Source organism: Schistocerca piceifrons, chromosome 1 (genome assembly GCF_021461385.2).
Source record: "Schistocerca piceifrons isolate TAMUIC-IGC-003096 chromosome 1, iqSchPice1.1, whole genome shotgun sequence".
Taxonomy (NCBI): Eukaryota; Metazoa; Arthropoda; class Insecta; order Orthoptera; family Acrididae; genus Schistocerca; species Schistocerca piceifrons.
Window position 1 is genome coordinate 453,139,381 of NC_060138.1, and position 16,793 is coordinate 453,156,173.

The 16,793-nt window shown below is 41.5% G+C and overlaps 1 protein-coding gene across 1 annotated transcript in view; it reads right to left on the reverse strand.

Annotated features, from left to right (window-relative positions):
- The window catches only part of LOC124735050 (probable ATP-dependent DNA helicase HFM1), a 108,716-nt gene extending 92,446 nt beyond the window's left edge, over positions 1–16,270 (reverse strand). Inside the window, exons 1-2 of the mRNA XM_047248558.1 lie at positions 16,150–16,270; positions 9,293–9,376 (exon numbers count right to left, since the gene is read on the reverse strand). Coding sequence (XP_047104514.1) covers positions 9,293–9,376; positions 16,150–16,270 — 205 coding nt within the window. The remainder of the gene's footprint in view (positions 1–9,292; positions 9,377–16,149) is intronic.
- Positions 16,271–16,793: the final 523 nt, after the last annotated feature.

Here is a 16,793-nt window from a genome sequence, read left to right on the forward strand (position 1 = left end):
TACAGCCTACACAGTGTATGGAGGGAGAGCCTACACCTTTAGTAAAATGAACATACAACACAATTTGATAAAATTGTCTTGAGCTACCAGCCATGACAAATGATTTAAAGTCAATGAGCTTTCGACAGGGTACTCCTCAACCATTGTCAAGTGGTGACGTCTTTTGGTTGCTGCTATCACCCTTATGTAGCTGCCCTTCCTTACATGGTGTCACTGGCGCTGGAGCAAGCAGCTATGACATCACAGACATCAGTGCGGCTATATAAGGACAGTAACAGCAATCAAAAGACAGTCACCATTTGACAATGACCAGGGAGTACTCCAGCAAAAGCTTACGAATTTTAAACCATTTGATGCAGCTGGAAGCTCAAGTGAATTTTATCAATGCATATCAAAACCATGCACTCTTATAATATATCACAATTGACTTTATAGCACTCTATGAATAACAATTTACATCTTTCAAAGTAATGTACTTATAAGTCAACAGTGACAAACAACAACTATCTTAGCAACAAAAATGTTGCACATTAATCCAGATAATCATGAAATTTTAAAATAACAGGAGGAAATACAATTATATGACTGAGTACCTATCCTTTACAACAACATACCATGTATAAAAAATATAGCCTATGTAACTGTCAAATGACATGAAAGCATTAAAATTTTAGTGTAATGTATAAAATATAAACGCATACCATAATCTCGAGAGACACAGATATAAAAGAGGAGGGTTAGTTGCATAAGTAAAGTTGCATTAATCATAAGCATTTGTAAAACAGTTAATAAATATAAACGCATACCATAATCTTGAGAGACATAGATATAAAAGAGCAGGGTTAGTTGCATCAGTAAAGTTGCATTAATCATAAGCATTTGTAAAACAGTTAATACAATGAGAAAGATTTATGCAATGGCAGCAAGAGTTACAAACTGTTCCACACCTGTAAAATGGTATGTAGTAATAGTGAGAGTTGAACCTATGTTAACAACAGTCACCAAAAAAAAAGGAGAAAACAGTACACTGGTTGAGATGGGAGGAATCCATAATAACATACAAAATAGCCATATGTACTTGTTACTGACAGAAATCACACAAAATCAGTGCTACCAGATTGGCAAGTCATACGCACTTTAACTGTATTATGCAAGGAATTGCATACTTGATTAATAAGAGTAAAGTTAATTTCAATAGGAAAAAATAAAAATTAATTTTTTTCTTATTAATCACTCATTATCCTGCAATGTCTAACTGCAGAACATGCATTTAAATTCTTTATTCATTCATCTCAATCTATGTAAATGTGTGTACTTGTGTGCCATTTGTTGATTACTGTTATCAGGCCAGTGTGACTACTTGAGTAGTTCAGTCATTCTTAAAATGGGAACGTCTTGCCAGTCTGGCTGCACTGGTTTTATTTAATTTCTGTAGACAATAAGTACATATAACGTAATGATCACTATTTTATATGTTGCGATGGATTACTCTTGTGTCATTTACAGTATGGTTTTCTCCCTTCTTTTGTTAATGGTGTTAACATATGTTTGTATTTTAATATTGTTGTGTATTGTTTTACAAGTGTGGAACAGTTTGTAATTCTTGTTTCCATTGCATTATACTTTTCAATTGTATTACCTGTTTTACAAATGTGTATAATGGATGAGTGATGCAGTTTCACATATGCAACTGTCTCACCTCTTTCTTAACTGTGTCACAAAATTGCAATATGTGTCCATATTTTTGGTGTTACACTAGAATTTTAATGCATTCACATCATTTGACAGTTACATAGCATATGTCTTTTATATGTAGCATATTGTCATAAAGATAGATTCCCACTCTTTTAATTATATTTCCTTCTGTTATTTTGAAATTTCAAGATTATTTGGGTTCATGTACAATATTTTTGTTGGTAAGATAATTGTTGTTTATTTCTGCAGGGTAATGACCTGGCTCAACCTTCATGATGCTTTTAATATTAAAATCGTATTAGTGTGGTTGCTTTTTAGTACAAATGCTTGTTTTTGCATGATGTTCACTCTTGATACTGTTCAGTGCATATTCATCTCCATTTACAATTTGAGCCATATGTTACTTTGAAAGAAGTAAATTGTTATTCATAAAATGCTATAAAGTTAGTTTTGATGTCTATTCATTTTACTAATGGAGTAGGCTCTCCCTGTATGTATTGCGTCGGCTTAACATTTTTAGACTTGTGCCGGTTATCGACTGCAAGAGTCGACCGCCTCATCTTTGAGAATGAACTTCTTTGAAAACTGTTGATCTCAGTGTGTTCCGAACTCTGTATTCAAGCGGATGTGTTTGTTCCGACATGATCAAAATAAAGTTAATTCATTATAAACGAGCGAATACTTAATGTTGGGTTCGATATTACCGCACATAACATCTCAATCCCCACACTGGTGACCCCGACGCTCATGAATGATGCTAATGACGCCCGAAATGTGTACTGGAACATCGCCATGGACAAACAATGCAGCAACCCTTTGTCGGATTTCTACGTCCATCAACTTTGCATCGCGCCGCATCTGGATGCAGTGTACAGGAAGTGTAATTAGTGTGTAAATTCCTGACTCTTGTGTGAATCATGCTTTTTGGTAACTTTCGTCACCTTCTCACACATTGACAATGCGACCGAGGCACAAGCGTCGTCCACCGAAACCCACTCAACGCGGCGATAATTTCACTTCCTTACAGTGCAGTGCTCCTTCGCCGATTAATTTGGACAATTTTGACTTGCTTTTGTGCAATGAGTTAACTTTGTGCAGTGCTTCAACATCAGACAATCATGCCAGACAATGGACTGCAACAAACGGGGACTATGTGCAAGTCCCAGTTCACACGAACACCAAACTACGGCTAAATTGCAGGCCTGGTCGAATTCACAGGAACAATTTCATCAAGTACATCCTACCGATCAACAACAATGCACCAATTACACTGACGACAATGCCAGCTGTTTCTCAGTGCAACACTGGATGTGCCACGCCTCCCTCTACACAGCACCTGAGCCGCACCGACTCTGCTTGACCACTACCAACAGCGACATCAAGGCCACCGCCTGCTGGCTCACTCACCTTGACCCAGTCAAAACAAACAGCTACATGATATATAATCCCGCCACGGCTACCGCACCCGCATCTTGTCAACAACTCGCTGAGACTATGCATGCTTACCGCCTGGCCGTCCACTACTGGATCACGCCCGCAACTTGTTCACCCACCCCAGAAGACGATTTCAGCCATATCAATGCTACATACAGCATTGAACGTGCTCTCATTCTGCTACTGCTGAGTACTGAGTTTCACATTCGCAATCGCACACAAGATCTCTTCTACTCGAACTGTTACGTCAATACTGTGCCGCCAACCTTGTCTTGTGCGTCAGGTTACCTTTGATAGAGACAGATTCTGATTTTGACCCCATCTTATTCAGTGATACACAGCAGACTGTTTCATGACATACATTTTCGCCTGAACAACTGCAACAGCTACGTGAGCAAATTGTGACATACAACTTGTTGGTATAAGATCAGTTACACATGCTGCAGCTGACACCGACCGAGCACGACATGCAACGAGATGCTCCTGTCATTGTTCCGTCTCTGACTGCTGGCGATCCTTTGCAGTTGCTACCAGCTACAACTAAAACCCTGACAATCACGCTACATGGATCTATGTCCAAGATGGCACACCTGTCATCATCATGCCGCCTCAAGTGGAAATTCTACGTTACTGATGTGATGCAAGCAACTTATTTACACTGCTGCCACCTTTCCTTGGTAGTTCCAGACACTTCATTTCTCTGCCACGGCACAACCAGCCGCATTCCAGTGCTGCTTCCTTTGCTGCCCTCTTCACTACCTCAGCAATGTACGACCAACACATCTGCCGTTTCTACTTCGACGAGTGAGCATCTTTCTGCTCCGACACACAACTGTGCAGCAGTTTCGTGCGAGCAGCTTGCAGCCTTACGACTCGACCACAGTGCCGACAGCGACAGCACACACCCAGCTCCAGTTCCATCAAACTGTGTCGCCCCTCCGCCACAGACCAGTAGTTCATCCGCCGATTCGATGTCTTCACGTTCACATTACGTCTCATCGCCTTCCTGCTCCGACCATGGTTTCGCCGACCACGTCCGCCTTCCACCACCTCTCGCCGTCACCATGCCTCATGCACAGGGCTCACAGCCACACCCCCCAACATTCGTTCACGGCTGTTTCGCACATCAAAACACCAACACTGTCAACTCCGCTTGGAACATCCTGCCATCTACCGCTGTAACACACTCACCGTCCACAGACTCTGAGGTGAAACTTCTGTCTACACCGAAGTCATCCACCGCTAAGGTCAGTCATGTGCAGCTTGCTGTTTTCTCCCCTGCTGCAACATCAAGTGCCTCTATAACTCCGTCATTACTACGAGTGTTGCTCATCGAGCATCTCTTACGCAACCTGTTAAGCCACAGGATGCTTGCTCCTTTATGTCATACGGCCAATAACAAACTGTCACCGGACACATTGCACTTACCATGGCACTTGCTGACAAATACTTTGGCAATACATCGCATTGCATCTTTGACGCACTCCGTGCCTTTGATCGGATCAAAACCCTGCTGTGCCATATGGCCTCAGTATGACGATGTTCTCCCCACCAACATGCCGCCGCTTTCTGCTTCCACCGTGCCATCAGCAGCATGACACGGTCAACCTGTGGACGCCTTCCATACCTCCTTCCCTCTGCTGGTCATGCCTACCAAGACATCGAGAAATGGTTCGATTACGCCTCACATTAGCGCCTGCTGCGACACGATCGGTCACGCGCACCTGCGCCATCAGCCAGCCGAGTGCACACACGCCTCTCATCATTCTTACTGTGCTCCACACTACCGGTGGGGGCTCTGTGGTGGTTATCGACTGCAAGAGTCGACTGCCTCATCTTTGAGAATGAACTTCTTTGAAAACTGTTGATCTCAGTATGTTCCGAACTCTGTATTCGAGCGGATGTGTTTGTTCCGACATGATCAAAATAAAGTTAATTCATTATAAACGAGTGAATACTTAATGTTCAATATTACCGCACATAACATCTCGATCCCCACAGACTATATATTAGAATGTTAAGAATTTCTCTAAGGCAATTTCTTTTTCTGCCTGTTTGCAGATATGAATGTAGTTATACAGAACCAAAAATAGTTATCATATTTTAGTTGTCTAATATAAAACGTGGTCTAGACACTAAAGGATTTTTGTACAGCTTTTTTTGTATTTTAATAAATTTCTGTAAGACTGCTGTCTCTTTTTCTGATAATATCAGGTTTCACAAATTAGCATAGAGAGTCTTTTCAAAGAAACCTTGTATTACTACAGGTATTAAAGTGTCTTCAGGAAGAAAAAGAAAACTGTATGAGACAGCAAGAACTAGTAAAGATCCAGGAGTAGTTTTACACTATAAAGATTATTGTAACATACTGAGAAAAGTTGTAAGGAAATCAAGAAATATGTATGTTAGAAAAGAAATTAACAACTCCAGCCATAAAATCATATCAATATGAAATGTTTTTAGAAGGGAAACAGGAAAAGTAACCACTGGGGTAGGTAGTATTACTGTTAAAGTGAATGAGACCATCTTCACCAACAGTACACAGGTAGCCAATGTATTTAACCATCACTTCTTAAGTGTAAGAGAAAAAATTGGTGAGAATAGTTCAAAAGAAAAAGCCAGGCAGTACATGGAAGAGTCAATTTTGAAAAATTTTAGTCAGATTAAGTTTCATCTAACAACCTCTTGTGAAATAAGGAAAATTATTTAATCTTTGAAAAATAAATTTTCTGTTGGAGTAGATGACATCTTTAACAATTTATTAAAACAATGTGGAGCAATTACAGCTGATGTTTTGAGTCACATATGTAATGCATCACTGACTCAGGGTATTTATTCAGACAGGTTAAAATCTGCCATTGTCAGGCCTCTCTACAAAAAGGGGGAAACCACAGATGTCAGTAATTACTGGCCAGTATCCTTGTTTACAGCATTTTCAAACATCTTTGAGAAAGTAATGTACTCAAGAGTGGTTAGCCATCTCAACAGTAATGGGATACTTAATAAATCGCAGTTTGGATTTCAGAAATACTGTTCCACTGAGACAGCAATATACAATTTCACTGTCCACATAATAGAGTCTTTAAATAATAAAATGTCACCAGTAGGAATATTCTGTGACTTACCCAAAGCATTTGATTGTGTGAACCATGACATTATGTTAGAGAAACTACAATTCTATGGTATAAATGGAACAGCATATGAGTAGTTTAAGTCATATCTACAGAACAGGAAGCAATAAGTCTCTTTATATGCTTCAAGTGATTCAAAGGAATTTGCCACTTCATCTAACTGGGGTGAAATTACATTAAGTGTTCCACAAGGTCCGATCATGGGTCCCCTCCTGTTCTTGATATATATGAATGACCTCCCTTCTCATGTGAAACAAGATGCTGAACTGACAATGTTTGCTGATGATACAAGTATAATTATTAATCCAGTAAAAGAAAATCTGATAGAAAATGATAGAAATAAGGTATTTGGAAAAGTTATTAATTGGTTTTCTGCAAATGGGCTTGCTCTGAACTTTGAAAAAACACAGTACATCCAATTTTCGGTTGCAAAAAGTATAATTCTTTCAAAAAACACAACACATCAAAAGAAGTCAATAGCCAGGGTAGAGCATACTAAGTTTTTGGTTGTACATATAGATGAGAATCTTAATTGGAAAAGTCATATTTTGGATCTCCTAAAGCAACTAGGTTCAGCAACTTTGCAATCAGAATAATTGCCAATTTTGAGGGTGTAGAAATTAGTAAGCTAACATACTTTGCATATTTCCACTCTCTGATGTCATACGGAATAATATTCTGGGGCAACTCAACACTTAGGCAAAAGGTATTCACTGCTCAAAAGAAAGTAGTTAGAATAATGTGTGGGGTTCATAGTCGCACATCTTGTAGGCATCTGTTTAAAAGGTTAGGAATTCTTACAACTGCTTCACAGTACATTTACTCAGTAATGAAATTATTTCTCAACAACATGGACCAGTTTAAAATCAACAGTGACATTCATGATTACAATACCAGAAAAAAGAAAGACCTACACTATCCTTTACTTAACTTATCTTTGGCACAGAAAGGGGTAAACTATGCTGCTATAAAACTTTTTGATAAATTACCAGACGAAATAAAATGTCTGACAGAAAGCAGTAACAGTTGCAAAAATAAATTGAAATCATACCTCCTTGACAACTCCTTCTACATCTACATCTACATTTATACTCCGCAAGCCACCCAACGGTGTGTGGCGGAGGGCACTTTACGTGCCACTGTCATTACCTCCCTTTCCTGTTCCAGTCGCGTATGGTTTGTGGGAAGAACGACTGTCTGAAAGCCTCCGTGCGCGCTCTAATCTCTCTAATTTTACATTCGTGATCTCCTCGGGAGGTATAAGTAGGGGGAGGCAATATATTCGATACCTCATCCAGAAACGCACCCTCTCGAAACCTGGTGAGCAAGCTACACCGCGATGCAGAGCGCCTCTCTTGCAGAGTCTGCCACTTGAGTTTATTAAACATCTCCATAACGCTATCATGGTTACCAAATAACCCTATGACGAAACGCGCCGCTCTTCTTTGGATCTTCTCTATCTCCTCTGTCAGACCGATCTGGTACGGATCCCACACTGATGAGCAATACTCAAGTATAGGTCGAACGAGTGTTTTGTAAGCCACCTCCTTTGTTGATGGACTACATTTTCTAAGCACTCTCCCAATGAATCTCAACCTGGTACCCGCCTTACCAACAATTAATTTTATATGATCATTCCACTTCAAATCGTTCCGCACGCATACTCCCAGATATTTTACAGAAGTAACTGCTACCAGTGTTTGTTCCACTATCATATAATCATACAATAAAGGATCCTTCTTTCTATGTATTCGCAATACATTACATTTGTCTATGTTAAGGGTCAGTTGCCACTCCCTGCACCAAGTGCCTATCCGCTGCAGATCTTCCTGCATTTTGCTACAATTTTCTAATGCTGCAACTTCTCTGTATACTACAGCATCATCCGCGAAAAGCCGCATGGAACTTCCGACACTATCTACTAGGTCATTTATATATATTGTGAAAAGCAATGGTCCTTCTACACCATAGATGAATTCTTGAATATGAGTAAATAAATCTGGAGTTATAATACATGCATTTTGTGCCATTTAAGGGAATGGGATAGATAATAGAAATATTTAGATATAACACTATAATGCAAAAAAGAAAGGAAAAAACTTGTTTCCTGTGTGCCTTTCTTGTGCATTTGACATGTTCCACATCATAATAGTTTTTCCATGCTATTGATCAATGGAACATGTAACTAACTAACTTAAGGTAGTACAAGACCCTTGATATTGCACAGCATGTGCTACCTCATGAACCATGAATTCAAAAGTCTTGAAAGAGTTTATCCCAAGAACATGGTCCACTTTGGGGTCAGATAGATAAGGGACTAATACTGGAAACTTTCCCCACAAAGGCACATGGTTGCATTCATAAGCCCAAAGATTTGTCTTGGCTGCCTGCAATGGTGGTGAACCTAAACTTTGGTAAGAAGATTGTTTGGCAATCATGCAGAAACACTGGAACCTCAATGGGTGTTTGCTAGCAAATGTATTCAACTAAATTTTCTGGGTTGTGGCTTGAGAAGTCAGAAATGCCATAAACTGCTCATTAACTTCTGCGGCATGGGATGTGTTTGCTGCAGAACCACTAAAACATACCTCTTTGCAAGTATCTCTTTTTGCTGCCCTGTGGGAAATTGCACATGAGTGGGACTTTATGCTGTGTATGTGGTGAAGGCAGCAATATTTACAGTGAGGCAATGTCATTATTCCTGGTGTTGCTAATCATCACTGGTGTAGTTCTTAATGGGACTGCCCTAACTGGGGAGCAGATGAAGGCCTTGCCAGAGATGGCATGATGCCCATGTGACTGGTGCCAGAGATCTGACTGCCACTTCATCACACACTTCAGGCTGTGTGAGCAGTTTCATGGGCTTGAGCTATTCACCTTAGTTCTCTCTGAGAAAGGTCAGTTTTCCTCAATATGTGATTTCTCACTTCCAAATGAGGTATGTGTCACATAGTAACATCCTTGATTACAGAATTTGCAAAGCAAATATATGAAATTTAATTTGGATTTTCAGAGCATTTTATATTACTTACCTGTATACAGGACATCTTCCAGGAGCTTTGATTGCATTACATTGAAGGAAGGGTATGATGAAAATATTTGTTGATATTGTTCAGCTGAATATTGTTAAGGAATTGATTATATAATTGGTTAATTTCAAACAGACTTCCTACAGAGTATCTTATCATGGCATGTATTTACACATCTCAATGAACAAAAAAAATATACTAACAAGCTGACAAGAGAAAGAAATATGGTAAAAAATTATAGATTTTGGAAAGAGAGGCTTTCACAACCAGAAAACAGATGGAAAAAGTTGAAAAAAAATGAAACTTTTCATCAGTTGTGAGGATATTATACTCCAGTTGCTTACAATTCTTTCCTCTATTTTGCTAGAAATAGAGAGACTTTGGCTCTAAAATTTATCATTTTTCCCTTTTTATGTCCATTTCATAAATTTATCCTCTTCTTCCTGCAGGCCATGTGACATGTTTCTGTACACCTTATGGTGGAGTCATGGAGGTTACTGTTAGTGTCTGATCAGATGGTGAATGCTCACTGAAAACAAAACACAAGCTCTTTGATGCATAGATAACAATGGATGTGTGACAACCATAGATCACCATTGATGATAGAATGAGCACTGCTCTATCTTCGAATTTGGTGAACTTTTGATCTTATTGTGAACTATGTTTTGTATCTGCTCAATATGTGTTGTTTGCTGGTTGCTGTGCATAATAAAGACTTTGTAATCATAACTGGAAGCTTGGCAGTGTTGATATAATACTGACAGATGTATTGTTGTTATTGATGCCCTATTGTTTTTTAACCATTTCCATTGACTCACTGATTTTTGTTTGGACCTCTTTTACTCCATTATCCACCCAGTTAATGCATGAAATATATGAGGCATTACTCTATATGAATAAATAAAGTCATAAAGTTTTATTACCACTTTCAAAAAATGAAGTTGCATAATTAACTCTGAGCATGTTTTCGGGTACATGTCTGCATTCAAGATGCACACTAAAATCCCTGCACCACAACAAGTCACAACTTGTTGTTAAAGTGAAGTGCCAGTGTCATGCAGTTTATCAATAGGCTACATCTACATCTACATTGATACTCCGCAAGCCACCCAACGGTGTGTGGCGGAGGGCACTTTACGTGCCACTGTCATTACCTCCCTTTCCTGTTCCAGTCGCGTATGGTTCGCGGGAAGAACGACTGTCTGAAAGCCTCCGTGCGCGCTCTAATCTCTCTAATTTTACATTCGTGATCTCCTCGGGAAGTATAAGTAGGGGGAAGCAATATATTCGATACCTCATCCAGAAACGCACCCTCTCGAAACCTGGCGAGCAAGCTACACCGCGATGCAGAGCGCCTCTCTTGCAGACTCTGCCACTTGAGTTTATTAAACATCTCCGTAACGCTATCACGGTTACCAAATAACCCAGTGACGAAACGCGCCGCTCTTCTTTGGATCTTCTCTATCTCCTCCGTCAACCCGACCTGGTACGGATCCCACACTGATGAGCAATACTCAAGTATAGGTCGAACGAGTGTCTTGTAAGCCACCTCCCTTGTTGATGGACTACACTTTCTAAGCACTCTCCCAATGAATCTCAACCTGGTACCCGCCTTACCAACAATTAGTTTTATATGATCATTCCACTTCAAATCGTTCCGTACGCATACTCCCAGATATTTTACAGAAGTAACTGCTACCAGTGTTTGTTCCGCTATCATATAATCATACAATAAAGGATCCTTCTTTCTATGTATTCGCAATACATTACATTTGTCTACGTTAAGGGTCAGTTGCCACTCCCTGCACCAAGTGCCTATCCGCTGCAGATCTTCCTGTATTTCGCTACAATTTTCTAATGCAGCAACTTCTCTGTATACTACAGCATCATCCGCGAAAAGCCGCATGGAACTTCCGACACTATCTACTAAGTCATTTATATATATTGTGAAAAGCAATGGTCCCATAACACTCCCCTGTGGGACGCCAGAGGTTACTTTAATGTCTGTAGACGTCTCTCCATTGATAACAACATGCTGTGTTCTGTTTGCTAAAAACTCTTCAATCCAGCCACACAGCTGGTCTGATATTCCGTAGGCTCTTACTTTGTTTATCAGGCGACAGTGCGGAACTGTATCGAACGCCTTCCGGAAGTCAAGAAAAATAGCATCTACCTGGGAGCCTGTATCTAATATTTTCTGGGTCTCATGAACAAATAAGGCGAGTTGGGTCTCACACGATCGCTGTTTCCGGAATCCATGTTGATTCCTACATAGTAGATTCTGGGTTTCCAGAAATGACATGATACGCGAGCAAAAAACATGTTCTAAAATTCTACAAGAGATCGACGTAAGAGATATAGGTCTATAGTTTTGCGCATCTGCTCGACGACCCTTCTTGAAGACTGGGGCTATCTGTGCTCTTTTCCAATCATTTGGAACCCTCCGTTCCTCTAGAGACTTGCGGTACACGGCTGTTAGAAGGGGGGCAAGTTCTTTCGCGTACTCTGTGTAGAATCGAATTGGTATCCCGTCAGGTCCAGTGGACTTTCCTCTATTGAGTGATTCCAGTTGCTTTTCTATTCCTTGGACACTTATTTCGATGTCAGCCATTTTTTCGTTTGTGCGAGGATTTAGAGAAGGAACTGCAGTGCGGTCTTCCTCTGTGAAACAGCTTTGGAAAAAGGTGTTTAGTATTTCAGCTTTACGCGTGTCATCCTCTGTTTCAATGCCATCATCATCCCGTAGTGTCTGGATATGCTGTTTCGAGCCACTTACTGATTTAACGTAAGACCAGAACTTCCTAGGATTTTCTGTCAAGTCGGTACATAGAATTTTACTTTCGAATTCAATGAACGCTTCACGCATAGCCCTCCTTACGCTAACTTTGACATCGTTTAGCTTCAGTTTGTCTGAGAGGTTTTGGCTGCGTTTAAACTTGGAGTGGAGCTCTCTTTGCTTTCGCAGTAGTTTCCTAACTTTGTTGTTGTACCACGGTGGGTTTTTCCCGTCCCTCACAGTTTTACTCGGCACGTACCTGTCTAAAACGCATTTTACGATTGCCTTGAACTTTTTCCATAAACACTCAACATTGTCAGTGTCGGAACAGAAATTTTCATTTTGATCTGTTAGGTAGTCTGAAATCTGCCTTCTATTACTCTTGCTAAACAGATAAACCTTCCTCCCTTTTTTTATATTCCTATTAACTTCCATATTCAGGGATGCTGCAACGGCCTTATGATCACTGATTCCCTGTTCCGTACATACAGAGTCGAAAAGTTCGGGTCTGTTTGTTATCAGTAGGTCCAAGATGTTATCTCCACGAGTCGGTTCTCTGTTTAATTGCTCGAGGTAATTTTCGGATAGTGCACTCAGTATAATGTCACTCGATGCTCTGTCCCTACCACCCGTCCTAAACATCTGAGTGTCCCAGTCTATATCTGGTAAATTGAAATCTCCACCTAAGACTATAACATGCTGAGAAAATTTATGTGAAATGTATTCCAAATTTTCTCTCAGTTGTTCTGCCACTAATGCTGCTGAGTCGGGAGGTCGGTAAAAGGAGCCAATTATTAACCTAGTTCGGTTGTTGAGTGTAACCTCCACCCATAATAATTCACAGGAACTATCCACTTCTACTTCACTACGGGATAAACTACTACTAACAGCGATGAACACTCCACCACCGGTTGCATGCAATCTATCCTTTCTAAACACCGTGTGTACCTTTGTAAAAATTTCGGCAGAATTTATCTCTGGCTTAAGCCAGCTTTCTGTACCTATAACGATTTCAGCTTCGGTGCTTTCTATCAGCGCTTGAAGTTCCGGTACTTTACCAACGCAGCTTCGACAGTTGACAATTACAATACCGATTGCTGCTTGGTCCCCGCATGTCCTGACTTTGCCCTGCACCCGTTGAGGCTGTTGCCCTTTCTGTACTTGCCCAAGGCCATCTAACCTAAAAAACCGCCCAGCCCACGCCACACAACCCCTGCTACCCGTGTAGCTGCTTGTTGCGTGTAGTGGACTCCTGACCTATCCAGCGGAACCCGAAACCCCACCACCCTATGGCGCAAGTCAAGGAATCTGCAGCCCACACGGTCGCAGAACCGTCTCAGCCTCTGATTCAGACCCTCCACTCGGCTCTGTACCAAAGGTCCGCAGTCAGTCCTGTCGACGATGCTGCAGATGGTGAGCTCTGCTTTCATCCCGCTAGCGAGACTGGCAGTCTTCACCAAATCAGATAGCCGCCGGAAGCCAGAGAGGATTTCCTCCGATCCATAGCGACACACATCATTGGTGCCGACATGAGCGACCACCTGCAGATGGGTGCACCCTGTACCCTTCATGGCATCCGGAAGGACCCTTTCCACATCTGGAATGACTCCTCCCGGTATGCACACGGAGTGCACATTGGTTTTCTTCCCCTCTCTTGCTGCCATTTCCCTAAGGGGCCCCATTACGCGCCTGACGTTGGAGCTCCCAACTACCAGTAAGCCCACCCTCTGCGACTGCCCGGATCTTGCAGACTGAGGGGCAACCTCTGGAACAGGACAAGCAGCCATGTCAGGCCGAAGATCAGTATCAGCCTGAGACAGAGCCTGAAACCGGTTCGTCAGACAAACTGGAGAGGCTTTCCGTTCAGCCCTCCGGAATGTCTTTCGCCCCCTGCCACACCTTGAAACGACCTCCCACTCTACCACAGGTGAGGGATCAGCCTCAATGCGGGCAGTATCCCGGGCAACCACAGTCGTAGTCCGATCAGGGGATGCGTGGGACGAGCTGGCCGTCCCCGACAAACCCCCATCCCGACCCCCACAGTGATGCCCATTGGCAACAGCCTCAAGCTGTGTGACCGAAGCCAACACTGCCTGAAGCTGGGAGCGAAGGGATGCCAACTCAGCCTGCATCCGAACACAGCAGTTGCAGTCCCTATCCATGCTAAAAACTGTTTTGCTAAGAACGTCTGAACTAATCTACAGAGAGCGCAAACAAATTGACAAAATTTAAACGGTTATTAAAATACAAGATTGCCTAGTAAATGCAGTAATGCTGCTACTTGCGCACTGCTGACACTGCTCGGCGGCGGAAGGAGACTAAGCGGAATTACACTATTCAGGTACTAAAACACGATGCTACACTCTCAAATACTATAATACGCCCAAAATTTATGAATTAAACAATGCAAGAACCAAAAACACGCAAAGAAATTAAGAGTTAAACTATGTAACAAATGAGTGAGCTAGGAGTATACAACTTGCTGCTCAGCTGCTTATCCAACGTCGGCAGGGAGCACACTGACTGCGACCAACCGACACTGGCCGTTCAAAACAAAACAGTAGACAAACGACTACGCGAATTTACACTATTCAGGTACTAAAACGCGATGCTACAACTCTCAAATACTATAATACGCTCGAAATTTATGAATTAAACAATGCAAGTACCAAAAACACGCAAAGAAATTAAGAATTAAACTATGTAACAAATGAGTGAGCTAGGAGTATACGACTTGCTGCTGCAGCTGCTTATCCAACGGCGGCAGGGAGGCTACACCACTTTCAAAAAATGAAGTTGCATAATTAACTCTGAGCATGTTTTCAGGTACATGTCTGCATTCAAGATGCACACTAAAATCCCTGCACCACAACAAGTCACAACATGTTGTTAAAGTGAAGTGCCAGTGTCATGCAGTTTATCAATAGGCTACACCATTTTGTTTTGGCTCCATTAACAGTGTGCTGCAGTACAGTGGCATAGAGATTACAGTATGTACCAGGATTGCACACATGGACCAACAAACAAACAAAAAATTAATTATATAACTTTATTTTTTTCATGTGATAATTAAAACTTTATGGCCAACCCTCACATATAGTCTCTATAATTAATTTTAAAATAAATAAGTAACAAAAATCATTATTAGCAATAATATAGACATTTATGTGTAATTTTATACAGAAAATTTAATATAAAAACTATGTGTGAACACAAGCTCTATGGACTTCCGTCCCCAAGAATATCACTGCAAAAACAGTACCTCTGGACCTTGGGCAGTGTGTTATGAGATACCAAGTGTTTACGTTGTAACTGTCCATATAACAAGTATAAATGAATATTGTGTATGTGAATCAGTAATGTTCACAGTCATTACATATCATGAACATTGTATTCATTTCCCAAATCCTACATTGGTGACCCCGAGTTTGTTGACAACCGCACCACGACAATTTCATGTGACATGTTGCTCGACCTCCACCCAACATGAAAACCCAACACCTTGCTGACATGGATCCTACACACACCGATGGTCAGCCAGCTACAGTCAATGACAGCAAGTGTTGTGAGTGTTTATATAATGACTTTTCACTGCTACAAGAAGAAAATAGCAATACTTCTGTGTTTAATATCCACACAACAGTACAAACATTGTCACATCAGTGCACACATAAGGACTATGATACTGAACTTCCATCAACCACACTGTGTTTAACAAACCCTGAAAATAGTGCCACAAGTACTTATGTGGACACTAACCTCGTCAGACTACACAATGAAGGGACAATAACAGTCGGCAGTAATGAACAATGGCGCTACCCTACCACCCCTACCATTCTCGAGTGCAATATTCCAATTGATACACATTCAGCTAGTACTAATGCTACTCGCACGTCTCTCTATCAACTGAGTGACTCTACCATTATTGAGATGTCAGGCACAGTGACATAACAAACGACGAACTATCAGTGACAACAAACAATCATGTAGGTCAGTGTACTTGGTGGTCTCAGGCACAGATAGTGCCAGTTAACAGTGATTTTGAACAGGGTGGCATTTTTCCGCAAACAGCTTCCATTCTCACGTGTCACGCAGGTGACGTCATGGAAGCTGTGCCATGTATCACAGTACATCTCGAACATGACGTCATGGCCCTGCTGACAGCACCACTCCCCACACCCCAGCTTGCACTGGGATAAGCTCATGCCCACTGTGTGCTGTTATGGATGCATGACACAACTATTTTACCATGACCACACATCAACAACTACCAGGATGCCACAAGAGACACATCAAAAGTACTACAACCGCAAGATGGATATCAGAATTACAACCTGACCTCTACATGACCCACACTGACAATGAAGGGCATCAAGTTCTTGCCAGACATCACCACCATGCCTACAGTGAACCCCATACCACATGGGCTGATGATCTACCACAAATTTATGGAGCTGATCATGATAACACAACACGCTGGTGATCCAATGGGCACACTGCACGGACCTCCCATGCTTCGATGACCTCCGGCCGACTGTGACTTCACCCCACCTACTGCAACATACATTATGAGTGAGGGGTGCAATGCCATTAACACAGACTTACTTCCTGCATCACCCGTGCTGCACACTGCGTTTCATTACAACAACACCGCAACAACTGCCACGCCCGCGATGCGACTAACAAAACAGTGTGCACAGTGGACACACCGACAAACACTGCCAGAAA